General features: G+C 41.7%; 1 protein-coding gene across 5 annotated transcripts in view; it reads left to right on the top strand.

Moving 5' to 3' along the window:
• Nucleotides 1-18,188, top strand: part of cd151l (CD151 antigen, like) — a 92,805-nt gene that overhangs the window by 72,188 nt on the left and 2,429 nt on the right. For 4 of the 5 annotated variants that reach the window (XM_026286373.1, XM_026286370.1, XM_026286371.1 and 1 more), the window contains one exon: nt 9,353-9,439. In XM_026286373.1, the coding sequence (XP_026142158.1) occupies nt 9,353-9,439 (87 nt within the window). Of the gene's footprint in view, nt 1-9,352; nt 9,449-18,188 lie in introns of those variants that run through there. The other variant, XM_026286374.1, reaches the window with a different exon arrangement.

An 18,188-nucleotide genomic window follows, 5' to 3' on the forward strand; every position in this document is an offset into this window, starting at 1 on the left:
TTGCCAATTATTTGGGTCTCTCAGAATCAGAATCAGAATGAGCTTTATTGCCAGGTATGTTTACACATACGAGGAATTTGTTTTCGTGACAGAAGCTCCACAGTACAACAGAATGACAGTGACAGAACATAAAACACATAATAAAAGAATAAAAAAATACAAATAAGTAGATAAAAGTAGATTCATTGATGCTAAACCATCAATGAATAGAATTAAGTCAGCAATTTCTAAGGGGGTTTCTTTTAAATCTGGTCTTGGTGTACAGACCTGTTCAAATGTGGCAATACAATCGTGTTCTTCCCCATCCTGCTTGGTAGGGAACAGTGTAGCTGCATTTAACACTGTGCATTTTTTTAATTGTGATGTTTGGCATTTCCAGTAGAATTGCATTGTACCTGAGCCACCTGACCGTTGACAAATGGGATGTTTTCTGTTCCAACAGGATCACAAAGACTTTGTGTGGCCTGAGCAAAGTCACATAAGATTACCCCACAATTTCCCTTGAAGCTAAAATAGCTTTTTCTGAAGATGCAACAGCTCTCAGGCATTTTTGGTATGCCTACCGCTACCGGATCGAGCTTACTCAAAAAATAGGCCACAGGTCTCCCCCATGATCCTGTAACAGAAGAAAACCCATTCTCTCATCAACAGTTTGAACACATGCTCAAAAATGACATTAGTTGCTTTTTCATGATAAGCTTTAGAATCTTTTGAATTGTCTCTTTTAGTTTCTCAGATAAAGATTTGCCATTTTTAGTGGTGATGACCTAAAAATGTCACCTCCCTTTTTACAAACCGCAGTTTTGACAAACTGACTTATGACCCTCAGCTGCCAAAAGTTCTAAAAGTTTGACAGTATCTTGCTCGCATGTTTCTTTATCTTTTAACAGTGAAAATAGGTGTACGCACAGGAGAATTTTCACAGAGTCTGTAATCAGACTTTGGAGTGACTTGTACTGGTTCTCAATTTTTAACCAGCCCCAAGTCAAATTTAGATAAAGCCCAAAGTGTTTTAGGGAATTCTTTGAGCACTGGGTAAGTCTCTACTTCCTTCTAGGAAAAAGGTTGTTGTCATTGTCTCATCAATTACACAGACTGTACGTACAGCTTTAACAGCAGGCCCATGCAAACACATTCGGTATGCAGACAGTGTTGGATTGTATTCAACATTTTCCTCTGCTGTCTCCACCCAATTCACATAAAAAAGACACATTTTTACAAATAAATCAATGTCTTCCCTATGGTCATTGTTCTTTTTGGACAATGAAACGTGGCAGAGAATCAAACAACATTTGCTGTTCATTTCTCAAATCAACAGAAACAGCACATCTATTTTATGTCTCGATTAACCATTTCAGGTCTGTTGTTTCTATAAATGAAACCATTTTTATTCAAAAATGTAATCTTTTCCAAACTATATATGTGCTGAACAATGTAAATCAGAGAATGGCACAATTCAGTGAAACTGTCTTTTGCAGCCTTGACAAGCTTTTCACATAATTCTTCATCTTTCTGTTTACACTGGTAAATACACAACTGCCATTGTTAGATTGAGCTAAAGTTTGAATTTGGCACTGGACCACTTCCCAGTTTCACATGAAATCTCTTTCTAACAAATTTTGAAGGCATTTTTCTGACAGTAGTAAACAATGCTGTTTGTGCTGCGTGGCCTTGGTGGACTTTGCTCCCGACTCCCCTCTCCTTCTCCAGCTTCTGCTGTGAAAGTCTCTGTTGTCAGTCTGCCTCAGCTTTCTCTGGTCCAGCCGCCGTTTGGTTGATCAAATGTGCATAGTGAAATTTTTCAATGTCCCCTCTCCACCAGTAAAAGCAAACATTTGGATCAGTCTGAGACAGTCTTTGACCTCTGCTCTTCTGCGTGATTTTGGTGGTGTTCACTCTGACAGGAAAGTCAGTCTTGATCCGTTGACACAATGTTTCCACTACTTGATGATATGCTTTGTTTTGCCTGTTTAAAGTGTTTCTCGTTCCATGGTTGAGAGACCATCACAATTCTATTCAGCCCAGCCACTTGAATCATGGGGAAAGCTCTGACGTGCTCTCCTTTTTCCTCCAGTTTCTTCTCGTTCAGGCTGTCTGGCTGCAGTGTCACTCTCTCATGATCTTTAGATCTGGTGCTGACTCTGGCCATGGAGTATTTCGTCATTCCGATGACATTGCTGGTGGCAGAACAGGTGGTTTGGATGATGATGATGATGATGCTGTCGAAGTTGTGCTTGTCTTTCGTCGGGCAGTAAGGACTGTGGTGCAGATGCAGTTGTTCTGTAGGATGGAGGCAGCTGTGGTGGTTGAATCTGGTGCTGCTGTGGTATTTGTCGATAGGGGTGAAGCCAGGAGTCTAGATCAAAGTCTACTTTGGCACACTGCAGTTCTCTAAGGGGATAAAGAGAAGAATTCTGAACAGTACGATCAGTTCTTTTGTAAGCATTTTCTACAGAACTGTAATTTCTCAGTTCTTTCCTAAATAGCATTGATATTTATTTCTCAGTGTTCTGCTGCTTAACGCCTGCCCTATAAAAAGTAAAATAAAAATTCCTATGTTTCTGAAACTTGTCTTTTTGCTTGTTTTTCACTTTTTATATTCTCTTAATTTATCACATTTTTCCAAGTTCTCTTTTATATTGTTAAGGGCTGTTATGCTAAAGGTACCTTTTCTTTTTTGAAAAAAACATAATTCTCAACCCAGGGTATGACTTCCATAATTATTTCCCATAATTCTTTTTCATATCATTGTAAATTGAACTGTCCAAATCATTAAGATCGATCTTAGATGTGACATTCCCATACTCCATATCCAAGACTTTCTGGAACGTGTCCACTTTTCTGCACACTTAGTTGTCACTACAGTGTGGCTTCGCGCTTACACTGTTAGAAAAAGAGGTACAATACAGGTCCATTTTTGTTCCCTAAGGTACAAACTTTGCATATGTACCCTTAAAAGTACAAAAATGTATCTTTAAGGTGCAATTGTGCACCTTTAAGGTACAATTATGCACCTTCCATTGTACATTGTGAGCTTTTCAAGGTGTAAGGTACATATTTGTCCCTTACATATTTGTACCTTAATGTTTAAATATAAAATGGCAGGAATTAGTGGATGCTGAAAATGTCATCTCTCAATATACAAACACAAGTTAACCTACACTATCAAACTCAATAATTGTCAAACTAAATTAACTGTGAAGTTTTGAGATATGGGCAAAATAAATCAGAATGTTTTTTTTTTTTTTTTTTTTTTTTTGTGAAGTGTCCCTTTGAATCATTTTTAATCATGTTAATGAGGATTATGTAATCATTTATATTCACAAACAGTATTGAAGAATTTGATTTTCAAACCATTTACCCTATTTATATTAGAATAAAACAGACAAATAATTGTTAACGCTTTAAGTTGTGTTCTATTGAAAGGATCTAGCTACAGGCTAACCAGAGTTTGACTCGGCGGAAGCATAAATATTGCAGCGCGGAAGGATACATGTGTGAATCGACAGTGATCCAACTGTCAGTCTCTGTCAGTGTCGATCAAAAGTGGGACGATGGCCCTTCGACATTTATCCACGGAGGATTTAATCACTGAGTTAATTAATTTGGGGATAGAGGTCACTGAAGAGGAGAAAAGTAAATTCAAAGGTAAAGTATTTGAATTTTTAATCAGTGTTTGTGGTGTTAATTCAAAGTTGGAAGTTAACTTTTACTGTTAATGTTAGTGCTAGCCAAGTTCATACTCTGTCAAGATTAGCTAGCTAGACTCACGTTGACGATTGCCATTATTAACGTTAACTAGTTAACGTTAGTTAAAATATTATTATATAATAATAGCATAAATAAATATTATTATTATAAGTAGCAGTACTATCTTGGCTACAGTTCACCATCGAGCTAACGTTAACTTCTCGGCGGCAAAAACGCTTCTCATCCAACTCTGCAGCCGAAAAGTTAACGTGAAATATTAATTAAATATTAAAATATTTCAGAACAAAAGACTAATGGGCGGCAAAAACGTTTTTTCCCCCATCATTATAGCTTAGCTGTAAAACTACTGCGTCAGAGTTTGATGAGAAGCGTTTTTGCCGCCGAAAAATATTTTGTTCTGACTTATGTGAGCTAGCTGGACTGCTTTAGAGGAGAACGATAAAAATAAAATAAAAAAACTTTTTGCCGCCCAACAGTCTCTTGTTCTGGAATATTTTAAAGCTGAAGCAAAGCCATTTGGCCGGAATGTGACTATCGATTTCGGTTTGAAAGTATGATTTAGTCTTTAAATATGTGGTTTATTTATAAAGACAGTGTCTATTTAAAAAATGTGTTTCGCCGATCTCGGAGACATGAGCTCCACATGATCAGCGGGAGCTCCGTCATCATGTATCCGCCAAGAGCAGCCTCAGCTCGGATAGACCTTCTGACATTTGCCGCTGGCTCTGATGTCTCTAGTGGTTCAAGATAAAATGTAATTCGTTTGGGGTAAAACGAAACGTTTCTTATCTTTGGCCTTTATTCAATTAATCTATTAATATGTTTTATATGTATATATATATATATATAAAACATATATATACACATGTAAAACATTAATATCGCGCGAAACGCTCAATTCGCGTCATTTGCGCGAACTAGACTCGAACTTTTTCCCCATTGACTTACACTAACGTTACAGTCTGCCTTTTTAAATTGTTGTTAAGTTGTTACCATAGTGGTGGTTAACATTGCTGTTTTTCTTTTCTCTATTGTCTAGATAATCATGTTGACGGAGAAGCAGTGGACTATGGATTGACTGAGAGGATGATTTCATGCCTCTTTGAAGGATCGTTTAAGAAGCAAGCCAAATTCAACCGATTTGTTCAGCAGTGGAAAGAAACCGTGATACTAACCCTTGAGCCTTTCCCGGTTCATTCAGAGAAGGCTACAGCAGATACATACTGTGTCGATGATAAACTAGTTAGTATGGGGCATTTATGTTAAGCTGTGTTAGGAGGGTTGTAGAGCGTTGTGAATGAGCTCAAAGCTTGTGTTTTTTAATCCAGAACACATCAAGTGTCATTTAGTTTATCCGTTAAGTGACTCTCTTTACTTTGGTGTGGTGTGCTAAAGTGTTTTGCTTGGTCTTTGATAATAAACTTATGTTTTTCTGCACTATATTGCTGTTCTTATTAGTGATGTTCATGAAATTGAAAGAAGGAAAATATAAATGGTTTCATTGTATTTATTCCCTGCTATGCATCTATTCTCTGACATCGCTGTTCATTTTGTTTTTGGAGTGGCAGTAAGTTGTCAGTGAACTGCTTCTTAAAAAAATGTATAATTATTTTTAATGTTTTTTATATCAGACATGACATCCTAAACATTGTTACATTTTATTTTGGGTTGTTACATTGTATGGTTGTGAGATGAATTATTATTGAATCTGTGATTTTCCATTTAAGGACTAAAATAAATGTCTAAAATTCAGTTAGTTGTTGTTTGCCTTATTTTCTTTCACTCCTTAAGGAATAAAAAGGAACTTTTTTGCCACCTAAAGGTACAAAATGGCTTTGTCACTGGGGTGGTACCTTAATGGGACAAAATTGTACCTTTTTCCAGAGGTACTTTATTGTACCTTTGTCTAAGGTACATTATTGATCCTCAAAGGTACAGTATTGGCCCTTAGAAGGTACAAAAACGTAAGGTACAAATTTGCTCCTCTGACTCAAGGTACAATAATGTACCTTTGAGGGTACCACCCCAGTGACAAGCTTTTGTTCCTTAAAGGTACCGTTTTGTACTTTTTTTTCTGAGAGTGTACTTGCCGAAGTCTTGCCTTGTCACCTCCTGTCTTGCTTCCTTGCAAGACGGTCCTGGTCCTGCTTACTCGCAGACCTCTGGTCCTGCTTACTTGCAGACCTATTTTCGCTTACCTGCGAAATCTTGTTTCACTTACTCATGAAACGGGGTGGCTTGGACTTGCAGCAATGGAGGTTTTAGGCCAGTAAAGTCTGGGAATACCAGATCTTAATTTGCCAATTTAAAATACCAATTTGTAAATTTTAAGGTTATTGGAATTTCAAAATCAGTCTCACCGCTTGTAGCACGCGTTTTCTAATTCGTTGAAAAACCAGCAGTGAAGGTCCACAAGCCCTCAGACGTCAGTCCCCCCTTCCCTGAAACCTTTTTGGGGTTTAGGGCTAAACCCTTTGTGGGTTTAGGGTGATCAACCAACTAACGTCCTCAGGTCCCGGACGATTAGCTGTGGAATCCCGTCACTCGTCGCCAAGTTTGTTGTGGAAATTCTAATTCAATAACAATTTGTAGAGACTGAGAATGAAAAACCAAACAGAGTTTTGTCTTTGTATTGCTTTAATTCCCTGCAGAGAATGATCTGGTTTGCACACAGCTTCTGAGTCTGTGTGCAAGAGATAACACACAGACTTACAGCCCACTTTTTATAGAATGTAAAAAGATACATTGAAGGACAGACTAGGACCTTTGAGCCAATCATGTTGCTCAGTGCACATCACATCATAACACATGTACATCTCATGCACATCTCATCGTAGATGCCTGGTAACTCTCAAAAACTGCCCATCCCTGGTACACAGTTTCCCCTTAAATGTTGTTATTCAACCTAAAGCAGTTACGTGCACAAGTTACATAAAATAACTCAATGTCCCTATGGACTATATATACTACCTTATTCATTGTATGTTAAAAAAGATACTTAAATGAGATTAATGCAATCAATGCCAAATTAACAAATCTAAAAATTTCCATAACAAAGGCTCAGGTGTTTGCAGGTGTTTTGAGTTGATTAGCTAATTGGCATGAGATGAATGAATTGGTGGGCCAAATGTGAGCCAAAATCATCTCAATTAAAAGAACCAAAGACGTAAACAACTTCACTCTGTGTGCATTGAATTTATTTAATACATGACATCACAGTTTGAGTTGAATTACTGAAATTAATTTTTCCACAATATTCTAATTTATTCAGATGCACCTATACATGGGACTGGGCAAAATAATCAAATAGTTCCTAATATGGCTTTGCAATTAATAGCATGCGGTTGTCATGTGCATCTCGTCAGTAAAGATGGCCCCGTGATTGTTACTAAATCTCAATCACTTTCTTTCAGGTTGAGTGGCATTCACTACACAGAGCTGTAGTTCACTGTGTATTAAATGCCACTCCATCTGCCGCTGATACTGATCATCAGCTGGTAAAGCTGTGCTGGTTTTGAGGAGGTAACACAATTGGAAGTGGACTTTTTGGAGCCATGGTGTGCCAACTTTATTCTTTTTTTCTACTTGAAGTTGTCTTTGGTTGAGCACTCTCCTTGAGCTATTTGCTAGTAATATGCACTTTTTTTCAATGCTACAGTCTGTAGGTTTTCTCTCTCGCCATCTCTGTTTGAAAACCTGCAATTGCAGCTATTTACTGTGTTATCTTCCTTGCCTGGGTTGTGCACCTGCAAATGTAAATGTTTGCCTATACATAAACTAAAAAATACAAACTGTACGGCTACTTCACATAAAACTGTACATGTGCAAAGAGAAATATCTTAAGTCAAGCAGCTGGCTGTGGAACAGTCAAGATGATTTGCAGTGCATGAGCCTGTAAACATACACAATGATTATTTTTTGGGATTATGTACACAGCAGTGTTTGTGAAAATGTTTATAGTGCTCAGTATGTGGTTTGTGTGGGGTTTCAGAGGGGGGCAGGGTGATTTGAGTTCAAGGCTCTCACAGCCTAGAGGAAAAATCTGTTGAGCAGTCTGGCAGAGCAGGCTCTGATGCTCCGGTACCATCTTCCTGATGGTAGGAGCTGGAACAGACTGTGGGAGGAATAGGTGGGGCACCTGAGCTCAGTGTGGTAGTGCTCGAGGTGTTATGACCGACACGGACTGACTGAGGTCTTCCTCTTAGAAAGTCCAGGATCCAATTACAGAGGGAGGTATTTAGGCCCAGGAGATTAAGTTTATTAATGAGCTGTTGTGGGATTATTGTGTTAAATGCTGAGCTGAAATTGATGAACAGTATCGGAGACGAAAGCCTGGCTCAGCAAGGTGTTGAAGATATCTGTTAGGACATCTGTCAGCTTTACAGCACAGTCTCTCAGAAAACATCTAGGTGTGTTGTCAGGACCTGCAGTCTTGTGTGGGTTAATTGCCATGCTCAAAGCAAGAGATTGCACTGAAGAATGTCATCTGAACAATTAACAACTTTTTTTCTGTAGCCAATTGTCAGTATGAATTATTTTGGTTTTTGCTACGGGTGAACCTCTAGTCACTGTTGATTACCGTTTCGATATTTCTGGATTACAATCTGCCATTTATTCCAGCTGCTGTGAGATAGGCTATAAACACAGATATAAATGTACATATCTCGCGTATAGAGGAAATTTGCTGAACCACAGACAACATCAGAGGCGTTTTACCTATGCTAAGGAGAAGAAGAAATTGACTGCCCAGTGGTCCAAAGGCCTCTTTTAAGATAATAACAAGTTTTGTATTTTGGGTCGTGACGCTCATAGTTCAAGTTTCTTGAAGTCCAGTGTTAAGTTTCCAAAGTCTGTGATGATTTGGGGTGCAATGTCATCTGCTGGTGTTGGTCCATTGTGTTTTTTGAAAACCAAAGACACTGTGCCTGTTTAACAAGAAATTTTGGATCACTTCATGTTTCCTTCTGCTGACCAGCTGTTTAAAGATACTGATTTCATTTTCCAGCAAGATTTGGCACCTGCCCACACTGCCAAAAGCACCTAAAGTAAGTTAAATGACCATGGTGTTGGAAAATGAGAAACTGGAGAGCAAAAAATGCAGATGAGCTGAAGGGCACCGTCAAAGAAATCTGAGCTTCCATACCACCTCAGCAGTACCACAAACTGATCACCTCCATGCCATGCCGAATTGAGGCAGTAATTAAAACAAAAGGATCCCCTACCAAGTTTTGAGTACATGTACAGTAAATTAACATACTTTCTAGAAGGCCAACAATTCATTAAAACATTTCTTTAATTGGTCTAATGAAGTATTATAATTTGCTGAGATTGTTGGGTTTTGTAATGTGAGCCAAAATCATCACAATTACAAGAACCAAAGACTTAATCTACTTCAGTCTGTGTGCATTGAATTTATTTAATACACAAGTTTCACAATTTGAGTTGAATTACTGAAATAAACTTCCACAACATTCTAATTTATTGAGAAGCACCTGTATAAACATATATAAAAGCTATATAAAACATAAAACCTATATAAACCTACACATAGCTAACCTGTGGGTAATTTGACTCAACATATACTTTATATTAAACTTGAAATATTCTTGATTTTTGCTTTGTCAATTGTTTTTATTTTCAGGGTGGCTGCATCACAAAGCTTGAGAACTTCATTCTGAATCACTTGCAGATCATCGGTGCAGTGGGTGTGGGCATAGCCTGTGTGCAGGTCAGCTAAAGCACTGCAGTGTTTTTTTCATCTTCATCATGTGGTTGTATACCTGTAAATGCTACTATAATTAAAATGTAAATATGAAATTAAAAGCATGCATGGGTACTTTTTATGACTCTCTTTATACCAACACTTGTTTTTCATTACTTATGGCCCTTGTTGTATTGGTCTGATATAAATATAAGATTATATTTTACAAACAATATGCCTTTCTAAGTAACATGGTCTTTTACATTTATAAAGGTGTTTTGTAGACAAATAATTCCTGTATAAAGACGATATATGTTGTGTGTATACATAGGATTACAAGAGTGTAGAACATCTTAATTCTTAGAATTCATTACAGAGGGGTGACATTCATACTTAAAAAAAAAAATCTCTTTATAAGGGAGTGTCAGACACAGACGAGTACAAAGAGGAATTAGTGCAATAGTTTTTAATGTGACACAGAGGTTTCAGACACAGGTGAATCTTGACACGCAGATGACACAGTGATGATATAACTTCCCTTGGGTGATGGTGACACAGATGGTGACTCAGACGAAGACGATGGGCACAGGAACACAGATGATGAAGACGAGGGTTCAGAGGATCAGGTAGGTTAGCCGGTTTGGTGAGGAGATCGGTGCAAGACCAGACACTGGGTGATGGTGACGGATGGCTTTATATGTGGCACTGGTGATGACGCACAGGTGTTCAGAATTCCGGTGATTGGGGACGAGTGGGTGTGGCGTGAGTGTCTGATTCCGGGAGTGTAGAAGGTGTGGCTGTGACAGTACCCCCTCCTCCATGGGCAGCTCCTGACGGCTGGGATCTTGTGCGACGACGGGGTCTACCTCGGCCACGGGGAGTGGGGCGGTCTGGATGGTCTCGGTGAAAGTCCGTGAGAAGACTGGGGTCCAGGATGTCGTTACGATTAACCCAGCAACGCTCCTCCGGGCCGTAGTTCTCCCAGTCTACAAGGTACTCCAGTTGAGGACCCCGTCGTCGAGAGTCGAGGATAGCTCTCACCCGGAAGATGTCGTGGTTTTCTTTGATGGCTGGAGGAGGAGGTACGGCATCATCACCAGGCTCTGTGGATGGAGGAGACAAAGGTTCAGTGAAAGGTTTGAGGAGTGAAACATGGAATGAAGGTGAGATATGGTACTGTGCAGGTAGCTGGAGTCTATAGGTCACTTCGTTCAGTTGCCGTTCAATCGTGAATGGTCCGATGTATCGGGGACTCAGCTTACGGCAGGGCAGTCGGAGGCGGATGTCCCTCGTCGAGAGCCAGACTCGCTGTCCAGGTTGGTATTGTGGTGTAGGTCTTCGAGCATCCGCTTGCTCCTTATGCCTCCGAACTGCCTGCTGAAGATGCACGTTAGCCGAGTCCCAGACCCTCTCGCTCTGTCGGAACCAGTGATCTACCGCTGGGACCTCCGAGGGCTCACCTGACCATGGGAAGAGTGGAGGCTGGTATCCGAGGACACATTGGAATGGGGTGAGCCCGGTGGTAGATTGCTGGAGGGAGTTCTGAGCGTATTCTGCCCAGGGTAGGTACTGGCTCCAACAGTCCTGGTTATGGTGGCAGTATACCCTCCGGAACCTCCCAATCTCCTGTATCTTACGCTCCGTCGGGCCGTTGGTCTGTGGATTGTATCCTGAAGAGAGGCTGACGGACACCCCTAGAAGATGGAAGAAAGCTGACCAGACTCTGGAGATGAATTGGGGACCCCTGTCGGAGACGATATCCTCTGGAATGCCAAAGTGACGGAATACATTGTGGAATAGTGCCTCTGCCGCTTCAAATGCAGTGGGAAGTCCTTTGAGAGGGATGAGTTTGCATGACTTCGAAAACCTGTCGACCACTACCAGCACACAGGTGTTGCCTTGAGAAGGAGGGAGGTCCGTCATGAAATCTATGCCAATATGGGTCCATGGACGTTCAGGAATAGGCAGAGGCACCAGTTTACCTTCCGGGAGTCTTCTAGGGGTGTCTGCTATGGCGCAGACGGAGCATCCCTTGAGGTAGCGGACAGTATCCAGAGCCATCGATGGCCACCAGTAACGCTGTTGTAGGAGCGGGAGGGTCCGCCTCCTGCCTGGATGTCCAGATCCCGGAGAGGTATGAGCTAAGTCCAGAAGGGTAATCCGATGTTGAGGAGGGACGAAGAGTTTCCCTTCTGGACCTCCCGGCGGAGCAGGGTGTTGAAGGTTTTCTTGTTCAATCAGACGATCAATATTTCATTGAATGGGACTTACAATCATGGCTGGAGGGAGGATTGGTTCAGGAGATTCGGGTTCTGGATCTGCCTGATGAAGACGGGAGAGGGCATCGGCTCTATTGTTCTGGGAGCCAGGGCGATAAGTGACTTTAAAGTCGAATCTCGTGAAGAATAAGGCCCATCTAGCTTGGCGATGATTCAGTCTCTTAGCTTCACGGAGGTATTCCAGGTTCCGGTGGTCTGTTACTACCTCGAAAGGGAACTGGGCTCCCTCCAGCCAATGACGCCACTCTTCCAGAGCCAGCTTGATGGCCAGTAGTTCACGGTTACCAATGTCATAATTCTGCTCCGCCGGGGATAGCTTCTTTGAGAAGAAGGCACATGGATGGAGTCGTGGAGGATCCCCCTGCCGCTGGGAAAGTACTGCTCCGACCCCGGTTGATGAGGCGTCCACTTCCACGATGAACTGTCGGTTGGGATCAGGGTGGACTAGGATCGGAGCGGTCTTGAAGGCTTGTTTAAAGTTGGTGGAAGGCTTCAGTGGCCACGGGATTCCAGGACACAGACTTGGGCCGGTTCCGGAGGAGAGAAGTTAGAGGGGAGCTGAGTAAACTGTAATCCTTGATGAATCTTCTATAAAAGTTGGCAAAGCCCAGGAAGCGTTGGAGTTCTTTAATGGAACCAGGTTGAGGCCAGTGTGTGATGGCGTCCACCTTCCCCTGGTCCATCTTCACGCCACTTGGGTAGTTTGTATCCCAAGAACTGGACTGAGGGCGTGTGGAACTCACATTTTTCTGATTTGAGGTATAGATGTTGTTCCCGGAGTTTTCGGAGGACGAGTGTGACATGTTGGATGTGTTCCTCCTTGGATTTGGAGTAAATGAGGATGTCGTCGATGTAGACTATTACGAACTGGTTAAGGTATTCTCTGAAGACTTCATTCATATAATTTTGGAAGACGGATGGACTGTTGGATAACCCATATGGCATGACCCTGTATTCATAGTGCCCGGAAGGAGTGATGAAAGCAGTCTTCCACTCGTCCCCCTTCCGGATGCAGATCAGGTTGTAGGCGCTCCTCAAGTCCAGTTTAGTGAAGATCTTGGCTCCGCGTAGTTGTTCTAACGCCGCTGGGACCAGGGGAAGAGGATAACTGAATTTGACGGTTTGAGAGTTGAGATGGCGATAGTCGATACACGGCCTCAAGCCTCCGTCCTTCTTGGCCACGAAGAAATAGCTGGAAGCGGCAGGGGAAGTAGATGGTCGGATGAATTCCTGAGTGAGGGCTTCCTGTATGTACTCCTCCATGGCCTTCTGCTCTGGGATGGACAGAGGATAGACTCGTCCCTTAGGAAGGGTTGCTCCAGGCAGGAGGTCAATGGCGCAATCCCATGGCCTATGAGGTGGAAGTTTCGTTGCCAACCGCTTACTGAACACATCCTGGAATGCCCGATATTCAGGAGGGATGATCCACCTTCATGTCGGGGCTTTCCACTTATGTGGACTGGACCGGTAGGGATGACTTCTTGATGGAAGGAATGACCTTGGGAATTTTAACTGGGGGAGTGATGCAGGTCAGATGACAGGACTTTCCCCATTTCAGGATCTCACCTGTGGGTCAATGGATGTGAGGTTGGTGTTGGTTAAGCCAGGGGCGTCCCAGGATGATGTCTGCGGTGGATTCCTCCAGCACCATAAACGTGATGTCCTCCTCATGCAGGAGTCCGACGCGGAGGATGATTGTGGGGGAGAAATAGCGGACACGACCTTTGCCCAGCGGCTTTCCCTGTATCGTAGTTACTTTGAGTTCGACGGGGCTTCGATGATGCTTGGCATTTAGACGAGTTAATGTTTGCTGGTTGATGAAGTTCCCCGCCGAACCGGAGTCGATGAGGGCTTGTACTGAAACAGAAGAATGGAGATGTCTTAGAGTAACCCAGGTTTTAGTCAGAGGAGCAGTTTGAGGTGGTATATGGATGGTACTCACCGCTGGGTGTGGAGGCCGTACTGGACATGATGGTAAGAGGTGTCCATCTCCCCCACAATAGAGACACAGCCCGGAGTTAATCCTCCCCTGATGTTCCGATGTGGATAGGTGGTTTGAGTCCACTTGCATGGGTTCAGGTGCTGGAGGAGCGACAGATGGTATAGCGGGCGGAGGAATTACAGCGGGAGTGAGTTGATGACAGGCAGTGAGTCTCTGGGCGACTCTGATGGATTTCTGAATAAGACACTCAAGTCCCAGTGAGTCTTCAAATATAGCAATCAAACTTTGTATTTTATCACATAACCCATGGCGATATGCAGTAATTAAGGCAGTTTCATTCCAGCCGCTTATGTAAGCGAGTGTACGGAAGTGAATGGCATAATCACTCACGGATTCATCTCTCTGTTGGCGAATTGTAAATAGTTGATCATGAACAGATAATACAGAGGTTTGTTGACCAAAAACAGATTTTAGCTGAGAACAGAAATCAGTAACTGATCCAGTGGCAGATGAGTTCGACTCCCAGAGAGATTGAGCCCATTGGAGAGCTTTACCTGAGAGCAGGTTGATGATGAATGCGACTCGACTGCGTTCAGTGGTGAATAAATGAGCGTTAGATTCCATGTAGAGGGAACACTGTAGCAGAAACCCGCTGCAATCCTCCACCGTGCCGCTGTATGTCGCTGGTTTGGCCATGGGACTCGCAGGGGCAACTGAAGAAGTGACCGGAGTTGTAGCGGTGTTTGAACTGTTGACAGCCGGTGAGGAAAGTTGAGCTTGTTGCATGAGTGAGGACCGTACAGCGTGAACCAGTTCAGTGAAGGGATCCGCGGTGCGGTCCCCGCCTGTATCTGAAGAGCTCTGCATGAGGTCTGGTCTTCTGTCAGACACAGACGAGGACACAAAGGAATTAGTGCAATAGTTTTTAATATGACACAGAGGTTTCAGACACAGGTGAATCTTGACACGCAGATGACACAGTGATGATATAACTTCCCTTGGGTGATGGTGACACAGATGGTGACTCAGAAGAAGACGATGGGCACAGGAACACAGATGATGAAGACGAGGGTTCAGAGGATCAGGTAGGTTAGCCGATAGGCGGTTTGGTTAGGGTGAGGAGATCGGTGCAAGACCAGACACTGGGTGATGGTGACGGATGGCTTTATATGTGGCACTGGTGATGACGCACAGGTGTTCAGAATTCCGGTGATTGGGGACGAGTGGGTGTGGCATGAGTGTCTGATTCCGGGAGTGTAGAAGGTGTGGCTGTGACAGGGAGGAAATAGGTTTTTAGCATCTATTTATTCACATGGTAGAAGTAAATCAAGCAGCATATTCAATTATTTAGCAAGTGAGCTCCTTGATATTATAATCCCCAAACTGTTATGATAAATCGATGAGCTGTTGCTTTCAGTAGAGGGAATAAAATGGTTATCCAATATCTGTTTGGGTATTAAAATAATCTAAGATAGCGATGAAAATGATATCCATATCCTTGATTAAACTTTAGTTTGGTATGAACCTTGGAAGCACAACATAAAAATTTTCAACCCTCAAGGACTGAAACAAGATTCAAGTTTCATGAGCATTGCCTGTACATGTATGCATGATTCCTGAAACTCGTGAGAAAAAGGTATTCGGACACACTGCAGAAGAAGTGATGCTCAAAGTGAGACTAATTTAAAGAATTGAAAGAATAAAATATGGGCAAATTGTAATGTAAAGATACCAACAGTTGTTGCACTTTAGTGACAAAGGTCATGTTTATGTGTTGAGTTCAAATAATCATCCCATTATTGTCGACGTACAGCAAGCTGGATGTCTTTCATCACCAAACATTCTTCTTTAGAAGTAAGTGTAAGTAGACAAGGAAGGAACTACACAATAAAAAACTGCCCAGACATGAGAGGTAAGAGGTCATAAATGTAGTCATAAATTTACATCTGACAATACATGGTTGATGCATCCTGCCATGTCAATCAGGGGTCATAAATTAAGGGCTTTAAATCGTAAATTTAACATTGTTACATGCTATAACTACGGAGCCCCTCTGGTCCCACTTTGTCAAAATAATATATACTAAAAATACTAACTCGTGGCCTCAAGATACTAGCTCGTGCCCTCAAGATTCTAACTCGTGGCCTCAAGATACTATCTCTTGGCCTCAAGATAAGTAACTTGTGGCCTCAAGATACTGACTCGTGGCCTCAAGATAGTGAAGTATCTGACACATCAATCAATCACCTTTATTTATATAGTGCTTTAAACAAAATACATTGCGCCAAAGCACTGAACAACATTCATTTGGAAAACAGTGTCTCAATAATGCAAAATGATAGTTAAAGGCAGTTCATCATTGAGCTACATGGCTACATTGGGAAGTCATGGCCTAATGGTTAGTGACTGAGTTTGAGTCTCGGGCCGGTAGGTATTGTAGGTGGGGGGAGTGCATGTACAGTTCTTTCTCCACCTTCAATACCATGACTTAGGTGCCCTTGAGCAAGGCACTGAACCCCCAACTGCTCCCTGGGTGCCACAGCATAAATGGCTGCCCACTTCTCCAGGTGTGTGTTCACAGTGTGTGTGTGTGTGTTCACTGCTCTGTGTGTGTGCACTTCGGATGGGTTAAATGCAGAGCACAAATTCTGAGTATGGGTCACCATACTTGGCTGAATGTCACGTCACTTTCACTCTTTTTCACTCACTTTGTTATTAAACTGGGCCCTGTACTGTAGTGCAATGTAATACTTCACATTCTGTGCAATATTATCTGTTTTAATATTATGAGTAATATAGTTTGCTGCAGTTCTGCTTCTATTTATTTACTACTACTGTTCATCACAATCAATTAAATTCTGTTAATACAGTAATGTAAATCTTGTAGGCTGCATATCCATAGTTCTTCATAATTCTTCTTCATATTTTTTAGCATATATTTATATTTTTTTACATGTACAGTATATAGGCTACTTGTTTATTTACCAACTTCTATTATTATTTATATTCCTTTAAATGTCTTGATGTGCACATCAACTGTGACACAAGAATTGTCTCCCGGGTTATCAATATCAATAAAGATCAATAAAGTATTTCTGATTCTGATTTTAAGTTAGCCTATAGTAGTGTGCAGACTGGTTCATTAATTATTAAAGTGTTTTACAAATTGAAGCATGTCCATGTAGCCCTAACGATAAAAAGTCAGCAGAGGGCATTCTAGGCTTAGGTCACGGTACCTCCATCTGACTGTATGTATTTATGTGTATTTCCGGGTATTTCCCAGCCAGTACTATGAATTAATAGGATCTTGCCAGGACATTGCCAGTTTTAATATACAAAAGTTGGTGTTTTGAGGTGAAACAATCGTCGTCTGCATGCCACATAGTTGTTGTGCAATTGGATGCACACTTGAAAGCTTTTTGTCAGCGTTTGTTGCCCGCAAGGTATCCATGGTAGTCACCTGACTGCAAAGTATGAATTGCGTGTTTACGTTAATCACAACAACAAAGTTGTCAGGCATCTATGTCATCTGAGGAGATTTAGGTTACAAAGATTAACCGAGTGTTGTGTTATGTATCATTGCAATTACTTGGTTTTGTTTAAATCAGAAACATTTGCTATAAAATATGAAGAAGAATTATGAAGGACTATGGATATGCAGCCTACAAGATTTACATTACTGTATTAACAGAATTGAATTGATTGTTATGAACAGTACTAGTAAATAAATAGAAGCAGAACTGCAGAAAACCATATTACACTGAATATTAAAACACAGAATATTGCACAGAATGTGAAGTATTACATTGCACTACAGTACTTGGGTCCAGTTTAATAACAAAGGGTCCATGTGTCAGATACTTCTTGAGGCCACGAGTTAATAGCTTGAGGCCACGAGTTACTTATCTTGAGGCCACAAGATAGTATCTTGAGGCCACGAGTTAGTATCTTGAGGCCACGAGTTAGTATCATGAGGCCACAAGATAGTATCAATCAATCAATCACCTTTATTTATATAGTGCTTTAAACAAAATACATTGCGTCAAAGCACTGAACAACATTCATTTGGAAAACAGTGTGTCAATAATGCAAAATGATAGTTAAAGGCAGTTCATCATTGAATTCAGTTATGTCATCTCTGTTCAGTTTAAATAGTGTCTGTGCATTTATTTGCAATCAAGTCAATGATATCGCTGTAGATGAAGTGACCCCAACTAAGCAAGCCAGAGGCGACAGCGGCAAGGAACCAAAACTCCATCGGTGACAGAATGGAGAAAAAAAAACCTTGGGAGAAACCAGGCTCAGTTGGGGGGCCAGTTCTCCTCTGACCAGACGAAACCAGTAGTTCAATTCCAGGCTGCAGCAAAGTCAGATTGTGCAGAAGAATCAAATGTTTCCTCTGGTCTTGTCCTGGTGGTCCTCTGAGACAAGGTCTTTACAGGGGATCTGTATCTGGGGCTCTAGTTGTCCTGGTCTCCGCTGTCTTTCAGGGCTGTAGAGGTCCTGTCTGAGGCCACGAGTTACTATCTTATGTAACTCGTCAGGCATCAGTCAT

Source organism: Carassius auratus, chromosome 17 (genome assembly GCF_003368295.1).
Source record: "Carassius auratus strain Wakin chromosome 17, ASM336829v1, whole genome shotgun sequence".
Taxonomy (NCBI): domain Eukaryota; kingdom Metazoa; phylum Chordata; class Actinopteri; order Cypriniformes; family Cyprinidae; genus Carassius; species Carassius auratus.